This window comes from Camellia sinensis, chromosome 7 (assembly GCF_055761805.1).
Source record: "Camellia sinensis isolate YWXY chromosome 7, ASM5576180v1, whole genome shotgun sequence".
Classification (NCBI taxonomy): Eukaryota; Viridiplantae; Streptophyta; class Magnoliopsida; order Ericales; family Theaceae; genus Camellia; species Camellia sinensis.
Window position 1 is genome coordinate 149,441,712 of NC_138967.1, and position 10,240 is coordinate 149,451,951.

The 10,240-nt window shown below is 35.7% G+C and overlaps 1 protein-coding gene across 6 annotated transcripts; it reads left to right on the forward strand.

Annotated features, from left to right (window-relative positions):
* The first annotated feature begins 1,740 nt into the window (after positions 1-1,740).
* Positions 1,741-5,388, forward strand: LOC114290688 (F-box/LRR-repeat protein At4g14103). Of its 6 annotated transcripts, none has more exons than XR_014336181.1 (6): positions 1,741-1,876; positions 2,868-3,869; positions 3,962-4,117; positions 4,256-4,442; positions 4,771-4,997; positions 5,223-5,388. XR_014336181.1 is itself a non-coding variant. In XM_082879545.1 (5 exons), the coding sequence occupies exons 2-5, from the start codon at positions 2,895-2,897 to the stop codon at positions 4,785-4,787; spliced, it is 1,335 nt and encodes a 444-aa protein (XP_082735671.1). In that variant the 5' UTR covers positions 1,741-1,876; positions 2,868-2,894; the 3' UTR covers positions 4,788-5,138. The 6 variants fall into 6 exon arrangements, 4 of the variants coding, with proteins under 4 accessions (XP_082735671.1, XP_082735670.1, XP_082735668.1 ...); XR_014336180.1 differs by having other exon boundaries at positions 4,782-4,997; XM_082879545.1 differs by lacking the exon at positions 5,223-5,388 and having other exon boundaries at positions 4,771-5,138.
* Positions 5,389-10,240: the final 4,852 nt, after the last annotated feature.

Genomic DNA, 10,240 nt, shown 5'->3' on the forward strand with positions numbered 1-10,240 from the left:
TTGAGTTAATTCTCCTCAATTCTCCAAGCTTGAGCTAAATTCTTCAAATTGTTCTCTCTCTCTCTCTCTACGATCGGCTCACTCTCTCTCTCTCTCTCTCTCTCTAGAGTGTATTTGCAGATTTTGAGCTCATAATATGAGCTTAAGTGTGTTTGGCTCTTATATATACTAGGTGATTAGTTTAAACTAATCAAACTCTCTTTATGGTTAATAAACCACACTTAATTTAATCCAATTCTTTTGATCCGAACTAAATTTTTTTTAATTAAATTTTACCATAGGCTCTAAAAATTATGCCAATCGCAATGGTATAATTGATTTCACTTTCTGTCGCCTTTACAGCCATCAATTTAAATTTGTAATAGGAAATTGAACATATTTTCTTACGGTGAATAGATAGAACTTCAAAATCACATATAATCACATAATTAGCACTCAAATCATATCAAACATATAATTATAAGCATAATTGAGATTAATTAGCATAACATAGAGTAGGGTTGTCACAAGAAGGGAGACATGCGTATTGAGATAAAATAAAATAGGAATAGGAGCACTGTTTGGGTTCGTGGAGCTCACCATAGGTCTTGTTTCAATGATCTGAATGGTTCATTTTGTCAAACACTTTGTCTATTTCATCTACCCAAAAAAAAAAAAAAGGTTAATCTGATAATTGTAACTTGTTCAATTTATAGTTTTTGTCACTAAAAAAAATATGATTTATTTTTAAAAACACAATTGTTATCTATTTTTTGGTGAAAAAATGAACAAGGTACAATTATCGGATCGATCTAATTTTATTTATTTTTTGGATGAAATACACGAAGTGCCTTACAAAATGAACTGTTCGAATCATCGAAATGGGGCCCGTTGTCATGAACTGGGCGCTTGTCATCCTCCCGAGAAGCCGGCTCCACGAGTGGTACTGTATACCCGTTGTATTAAGCCTAAGGACCAACCCAGGAGATACGATGGAGATCTACCATGCCTGTCTTACCGCTCACAAACTAATACGCTTGCAAGGTGCTTGGTGTAGAAATCGCATCTCTAATGAGTCGATACGTGACATGCTACCACCGCCAATCCATGATGCCCTCGTTAGGGGGACATTACCTTGCCTGTCTTCATGCTTGTTCGTTCCTTTATCCATGGAAAACTGCCCCATGCGAACACCACCTTTGGCGCGGACCCCACAATATAGGTGCTTGGTGTAAGTCCCGCGTATCGTCCCCGTCACAATGCCCCTAGGTTGGCTTTGATACCACTTTGTCACAGACTGGATGCTTGTCATCCTCTCGAGAACTCAGCTCCACGAGTGGTACTATACACCATCGTGTATTAAGCCCAAGGACCAACCCAGGAGATGCGATAGAGATCTATCATGCCTGCCTTGTCACTCACAAACTAATGCGCTTGCAAAGTGTTTGGTGTAGAACTCGCATCCCTAATGAGTCGATACGTGACACCGTGGAGAGCTCCATGGGCTAAACAACGCACTTCAATCCAAAATCTGAATTGGAAGGGATCCTCCTCTAATAAAATATTCAAACTAGTATAAGGTGTGCGTTGAGCAAATAATATATACTAAGAAAATAATAATGTATAAATAGAATCAATTTTAGTCTACCACCAGCTATCATTTATAATCAAACTGATTTTGCAATCTCATTTTACTCTCTAAAATATCATTTAGAATCATGAATATTTTATAATAAAAAAAAATTAAATATCTAATAAACAAAATATTCATTAAAAAAAAATGTGATAAATTTTCCCTAACGACGACAACGCGGACGGTGTAACAGTCTGCGAGAGTTCTCTCGCGAAGGGCTCAGTTCAAAAGAACTCAAACCCTAACCCTAGTCTGGACAGCAAGGTCTCTCTCTCTCTCTCTGTATGTATATTATATATATATATGTATGTATATATATATGTATGTATGTATGCTTGTTTGAAGCAATCGGCAATTTCCTCTGCACTCAGTGAAATAGACTCATTTCTAAGGCAAATGTAAGAAAAGAAAACCTCTTCTCAGGGGGGTTCCAACTTAGTAGTAATTCTGGATTTCTGTCTCTGTTTGATTCATCTTCTGTTGTTCAGTAATGTGTTTAGATGAAACTGTTTTTTTTAGTGGTATATTTTATACTCTTGTCTAGGACTGATTTGGACAATACATATATACCCTTTTTGCTTATGTATCTCAATAACATGTCTATGCAATAAATTAGAAATTTTAACTTTTTTTTTATTTTTTATTTTTTTAAGGAATTTCCATTAAACTTGAATAAAATTATACATCAGTGTCGGAGCAATGATCTTGCAATGCTTTTCACTGCAGCTTGATGTATCAGCGAAGGTCCAACAGCCTTAGATTTATTTTTGTACTACAAATTTCAAAACTACAACATTTTGGGGGTGAAAATTTGGGTAGTATAGGGTAAAAAGCATTGCAAACATGAGTATGGCAAAGGATCCTAATCTGGGTATAAGACCCCTTTAGCATCATCATAGGGTTTGATTATTAATAAATATTGGAATAGAAGAAATTTTTTGAAACTCTTCCTCCTATTGATCTCCTAAATTGGCTATAATATTGGCACACTTGATCGCCTCCCTATAGACACGGCGAATTTAGGGATAAGATTATTGAGTTGATGACAAATGTACGGCTGATATTATAGGGATTGATCGACAAATGCATAGTTGGTGCTATAGGAATTGGCGACTTATGATCTCTTGCACCATTTATAATTATAAAACAAGCAAATCTTTAGTTATTCGCATGATCAATTTGCTCTTTGTTATGAGTTCTATAAACTTTCCTTCACATACCTCATGGTTAATGACTTTTACATCCCTGTTTTTAGGCAGTGATTGCAAAAGAAAACAAAAAAATGGATGATAATGTGTTGTCACCTTCTTCCAAAAAGCAAAAGCTTTCTGAAGAACATAATATTGGCCAGGGCATTGATATGATGAGCAGCTTGCCGGAAAATGTTCTCCATCACATCCTCTCATTCCTCAAAACCAAAGAGGCCATACAAACGTCCATATTATCAAGAAGATGGCAATATTTATGGACCTCTATTTCCAACATTGATTTGAATGATATGTCTTCTTGGTCTAACAGAAAGAAAGATAAGGGCAAGAAGAAAGATCGTTATCCAATGTGTAGGAGTTCCTTCTTGGATTTTGTGGAAAGAGTTCTCCTTCTTCATGATGCTTCAGATATTAAAAGACTTCGTCTTAGGTTCACTGTGGTTGTGAATTCATCACGTCTTAATTCATGGATCTCTGCTGCTGTGAGGCATAATGTTGAAGAGCTTGATCTGTCCCTACCTGTGCAAACCCGCTTTGTCTTGCCTTGTTGCCTTTTTACTTGTGATTCCCTAGTTGTATTGAAATTATTTATGGACTGTCCTTTCAAGCCTCCTATTTTCATTCACTTCTCAAACCTCAAGACCTTGCATCTTTCTGCGGTTACATTTTCAGATGACAATTCCACACAACAACTTTTCTCTAATTGTCCAGTGCTTCAAGAGTTGGAATTACTGTATTGTGGATGGAAGAATTTAAAGACTATCACCATTTCTATTCCCACACTAAAGAGCCTGGCTATTGAAAATGAACCATTGCGGGACGATGCACTCAGTTGTGTGACCAAAATTTATGCTGCAAATCTCATCTCGCTAAAATGCACAACTAACCAGAAAGTTGACTTCCATCTATGTAACCTATCTTCGGTAGTTGAAGCACATATTGACCTTCTATATAGATTTTCAGTGCAGCAAGAAGTTGCCTCTTGTGCAATCAACTTGGTTACTGGGATTTGCAATGTTGAAACTTTAACGATATCAAACAATACCTTGGTATGTTAGCTTCTATTGTTTTCAACACTAATTAGCTTCTCTTGTTTGTGCCCCTTCGCAGTACTAATTAGTTTGTATTCTCTGGTGCCAAGTCTCTCATGTGTGTTGAAAATGTCTTGGATCATCTTCCTACATTTGACAATATGAGCTGTTTGGAGCTGAATGAAGAATTTCCTGGTCGTTTAAACGGAGCTTTGATGTTCTTGCTTGAAAAATCGCCAAAGCTAGAGTTTCTTGATTTTGACATGGTACATCTCTGAACACCCATGATTTGGTCTATTTCTCTCTTATCACTTCAATTCTGATTTGGTATATATCTTTGATATCCAAAGGCAGTTGCTAAATTGAATTCACTGAATTTTTGTAAATTGGCACTTTTCATATAGGGCTTCGAGCCAAATGCTAGTTTCGATGAGGTTGATTTGAGGTTGGAAAGAGTACCTTCATGTTTCACGTCTTGCCTCAAAACGATTAGCATCACAGTTTTTTATGGGACGCCGGCAGAGTTTCATATGCTAAGATTTTTGTTGAAGAATGCAACCGTTTTGGAGCAGATGCTGATATACTGCTCAGGTAATTCGCCAGAAGATACGAATCCAGAGCAGCTTAGCTATCACATACAGATGCTTCCTAGAGGCTCAGAAAACTGTGTTATTAAGTTGCTTTGATACTTTTGTGAGACTTCCTAGAAAACTCTCAATGTTTTACTGAAGAATGTTTCATGGTTGAGAATTGGGTAATAGATTACCTTTAATAGACTCCTAATGAACGTGTTTCCTTTTTGTTTTGCTGTGGTAGATGTCTGAACAATCCATAATTCAGTTATATTGTTGCTTGCAGAGAATATTTAGCATTCAAATATCTGATTGAATGTGAGATTTTAACAAATTTTTTATTCTAGTTCCTTTCCAGGGCTAAAGGCGAAGATCGAACAAATCAACTACTGGAAAAGGCACGTTTTTTTTGACTAAATTTCCTGACCTATCTGACTGTGACCTTTGAAGTTAAACCATTACCAAACCTGACAAGAAGTTTTGCAACATGTTAAGCCGCTTGAACTGCATCTTCTGATTGCGAGGACTCGTAGATAAGCCCCTTTTAAAAAGCATTATTATTATACAGAATCAGGTATCTTTTTGTCATCGTTTCATTTTCAATCAAAATACCTACTATTTTTCTCATTATTTCACAAATGTCATTGATACATCATTCTGATTTATTTATTTATTTATTTATTTATTTATTGAGGATTGTATGTTTGCAAATCAATTTTCCTTTTCTGCAAGTGTTTAAGAGTTTTTTTCACAATAAGAATAGCAGCAGCTGCATTACAAACATGGCTCCTTGTGGCAGGTAGCGAAGAGGAGCACAATACAAGGCTAAGAATGACATAATGGTGAATGTAATAATCTTATTTTTTAATTGAAGATAATTAAAATTTTACATTCGTATTTCTTAACTATTAGATGTAATGAAAATTTCCCGTTATATACATGGAATGGAGAGGATCACAATCATATATATATATATATATATTAGTGGCAAACCTGTGCTATGCACGGGACTGATTTAATAGTGTATAAATTTTTTAATAATGTATTAAGTTCTAAGTTCTGTCATAAAATTATAATCATAATGAATAAAGATCATCTTCTCAAATTTCGTAAGTAAAGGAAATAATTTAAAAAGCATATATTCACAAAATGTTATTATCATTCAACTCTATCTATTTTTCTAGAAATAATAAACTTGATTTCTAACTAATGAAATAATACTAACAATAAATAAGATGTTTCTCAATGGCCCTAATGTCTAAAACATATATATGTTAAAAAAAATTAATAATAAACTGAATGCCATAAATCTATCTATCTATATTTGTTATGGGTTTATATATATTTTATGCCAAATATATATATATATATATATATTTAAAATTTTAAAATTGAAAACTTCTATTTAATGTTTGAAGCTCTTGTAAAAATAAAAATTCAGATAAATAAAATCAAATTTTCAAATTAGATTTGTTCAGGTAGACTTTTTAAAAAATAAAATTTAAAATTAGATATTAAGAGGTAAAATAAATATTTTATTTGAACAGATAGGATCAAATTTGTTAATTAAGAAAGATTTTAGCAGAAGTGAGATAGATCAAATTTGTTAACTTTATTTGTTTGTATATCAGATTTTTTTTTTTTTTTTTATGTTTATTTTTTTAAAAATTAGGAAAATTAGTAAAGGGGACTTTGAGAGAATATCAGTAGGAAAGAAAGTGATAAAGAGTTAGTATTAAGGGTTTGGAGGACTTTTATGTTCCATACTACATTCTTATAATATATAAGAATATAAAAAAAAAAGGAAGGGACTGAACATCTTATAAATATTTTATTTTTATTTTTTCATATGTACCAAAATCACACATTAATATAAGTAATTTTGTCTTTCTTATTTGGTCTTTAGTTTTTTTTTTTATAATTATTTTTTATTATCTAAGATTAATGTGCTAGCCATTTGTCTCACACGACTTGAAGCTAAAACTTTAGCAAGAAAGAAAAAACACATATCTATTGGACTAGGAAAAAATTGTGCCAAAAAAAAATTGAAGTACAATTAACAATAGTGAACACTCAAATGTAAAAGTGATTGGATAAAAGAGAGAGAACACATCGCCAATACTCTCTATCTCATATACACCAATTGTATGATTCAAAATTGTAGTTATACACAAACAAAAATACAAAAGAACAAAAAATAAAATAAAATAAAATAAATCAAAACAAAACAAAAACAAAAATGGAAAGAAAGAAAAGGGCAACAAAAACAAAAGTGTCCTCTTTACAAAGGAGTCTTTGATAAGTTTCTTGTTAACATATTGTTTTAAGACTCAAATTGGCAATATGTGCTTCCAAACTAAAATTTCTTCCTCATGGTAAAAACTTTCTAATTCCTCTGTAAAAGCCATCTATTTGATCATTCCAGTAATTCTCAATTATCCTTCCCATTTATTGTTGTTTGCTCTCCTTGTGACTTAGGAGTGTATTGTTTGAACTTCAACACTATTATAACTTTTAAAATACTAAATTTTCTCAAATACAAGAAAAAGAAAAACATATACAAAAAAAATTGACAGATTGCTTTATTGATATGGAATACAAACACACAAAAATTCTATGTAAAGCAATTGGTTTGTCTATATAATAAGTGAAACATATAACTCAAAAACTTGAAATGTGACGACCAGGTCCTTTCCTTTCTTTTCCTTTCTTTTCTTCACTTCTTCCTTCGCTTCGTCCTCCTTTTACCTTCGTTGGCTTCGACACATTCGGAAATGGTTCTCAAAATAATAGTTCTTGTTTTGTCTTGTTTGGGGATTTGAATCTCTCTTGCTTTAGATGGTGCATCGTCGAGTCCAGAGTGTCCAAGAGTGAGCGAACAGACTTCTGGACTACTGGGCTAGGGCCGCACGTGCGGGGGATTACGCCGCACGTGCGGGAGGGGATGAGTTGAAAGAGTTGCACATTGCCTAAAAGGCAAGTGCGGGCTGAGGTGCGGCAGGGCCACCGCACGTGCAGGGGTGAGGGCTGCATGTACGGGGAAGGCACTCCACAGGTGCGGGGATAAGCGCCGCATGTGCGACAATCTGGGCAGTTCGGGGCTCTATTTTTCTTCCTCCTTTAGGGCTGATTGTATCTTATTTTTTTTACACTTCTAGACACCCCATGTTTGACCGCCCCTAAGACTTGGGCGTTACTGATGGTTTACTTGGTGATGAAAGGTGTGCAGTACAAAGGTTCGATTTCTCAGGCAAGGAGAGAGTCAAATCCAAACCTCACACCCCATTTTTGGACCAAAAAGATTTTAGATCTTAAACTCCTTTCTTTCAAAATATTTTGAAAAAGGTTTCTGCGATGTTCCGAGGCTCGCATTTTATCAAATGTTACGCTTTTCGGTAAACCGAGCAAAGACAAAGTGGAAATGAATGAAAGAGAGATGAAATCTTTGAAATATCTTTCAAAACACCTTGTTCAGGGGTTTGGAGTTGAAGAAAAGAGGAGAAGAGGGAAGAAACCAAGTTAGAGAAGAAGATGGGCATGAATCGCTAACAGAGAGTCGAGCAGCCCTCGCTAAATCAGGCCTATCCATTTGAATACTTGGATTTAAGTAATGAGGCCACCACCGTTGGAAATAATACTTCCGGGGCTTCATTTTACACTCAAGAATCTCCTAAAGCCAAGTCCGGATGGGGGAGATATGATTGGTTGAAATTGGGCATCATTCCGGTTGGACCGAAACTGAGCAACCTTCACTAAAAGAGGGATATCTCCTAGCACACATGGAATTTTGAGGTGAGGCTTCCAAATTTTGAAATAAGACTTCCGGGGCTACAGTTTAGGCTCAAGAATGACTTGAAAATGAGTCCAGATGAAGGAATTAGGCTTGCTTCAAGTCAGGGACCAGGGCTGATTTTTTCCATCGGCCTCTATGGAGGTTCATCGGCCACAATTGGACCTCATCAGCCATAGGTCGGCCAAAAGTGAACCTTATCGGCCACAAATGTTGGCCGATCGGCCAAAAATGTCTCGAAATCCTAGAATTGGCAGATATTTCTCCTCCAGTTGTTTCTAGCTTATGCCACTTGTCCTAGCTCAGATATTTTTGACCAAGTTTGATATTTTGCTATATAATGAAGCCTTATATCTCATTTTCAAGGGTTAGAAGATTAGGGGATAGATTAGAACAATTTTGGCAAAAAGATTTGGGAGCCTCTCTCTCTAGAAACTCTCTCTACATTTCACTCTCTCTAAGGATTTTGTGCTTGAAGGCTTGCATACATCTATCTTCAACATATCAGCCCTTAAGAAGACTTGATCACCATTGGGCTGACATCTCTTGGAACTTGTTTTGGGCTGCTAAAGCTTGGTTTTAACTCAGAAATCTTGTTGTTTTGCTGTTTGGCTTCAAGAGTAAACACTTGTCCCTCTAAAGCTTTGTTTTGCATGCTTGTTTTGCCACCATTTCAAACAATTTTTGGCTTGGTTTTGAACTGAAGAAAGGTCTGATTTTCAGCCCTAAAAATATTGGTTTAAGCCTTGTTTGGCTAGAGGGTTGTCTCTCTCTTTTGCTCCTTGGCTTGTATGGCCTTTTGAGCTAACTTTCAAGCTTTTCAAACAACTTCTTTTTGGCCTTTAAACCATTGAATTATAGAGGAATTTCAGTGGTAGAAAACTTGTTTTGAGGCTCAAAATAGGAGGGGGTGGTCCCCCCCTCCTCTTATCTTGTTAGTATGTGTCGATAGCCAACCAAATGAGCATGTGTTTTTACTTCTTTATGGCTTTGTTTAGGCTCATTTTTGTGACTTTTCAGACCTGCCATAACTCTGTTTTTGGCTGTCTTGGTCACCTCTTGCATGCGTATTGCACTTGTACTGTAAATCCTCTTTGCTAGCCTTATATGCTTGATGTTGTAGCCTATTATTCTAGCATGCTTTGGCTCCACTCCAGCACATTTTTGGCTTTGATTTAACTTGCTTGAGGTCTGATTTAAGTGGTTTTGGTCATGCATGTTTGGTTTTGCATAGCTATAGTGTATTTGGCTTTGCTAGCCTTGCACTTTGGGCCCCCTAGCATGTCATATTTGAGCTATTTGCATGATATGGAATCATTTGGTAGGTAATTTCAGACCATAAAATTCTACCATGCTCTCATGGTTATCACTCTTTCATTGTGTTTAAGAGTTGTGCCCTTATGCCTTGTTTGTGAGCTAATTCTGGAGCCTATCTTTCTTGCCATCTTTGTTGCGAGTCTAGTATGTTTTTGCTATTGTTTTGGCCTGCATAAGGTCTGTTTGGGGCTGGTTTGGCCATTTGAGCATTGTCTTGCATGCCTCTAGTGTAATACACTTCACTAGCTTTGATGCTTAAGCTTTGTAACATGTATCACATGAGTTGTTTGCATGATTTTAAGTCATTTAGAATGACATTTCAGTGCCGGAACATATGCCACTGTACTCCATGTTTTATCCCTTCAATGCCTTTGGAGAGTTATGTCTTGCGCTTTAATCTTGCATTAACATGTATGCATGCTTGGCTAGTCCTTGGAGTCCCCATTTCAACATGTTTTGCCACTGTTTTGGGTATGATGTAACTCTTTTTTGAGTTGGTTTGGATGTTTGAGCATTGTGATACATGCTTATAGTGTTATCCTCTTCACTAGCCTTGGTGTTCTTGGCCCCCTAACATGTTGTGCATGAGTGTTTGCGTGTTAGAATCTTGTTTATCATGCCACTATAGCATTGAAAAATCTGCTATCCTCCTCATTTCTTCACTTTTGATTTGTTTTGAGGATTGGTTAGTCTTGAGTTTGAGTTTAATG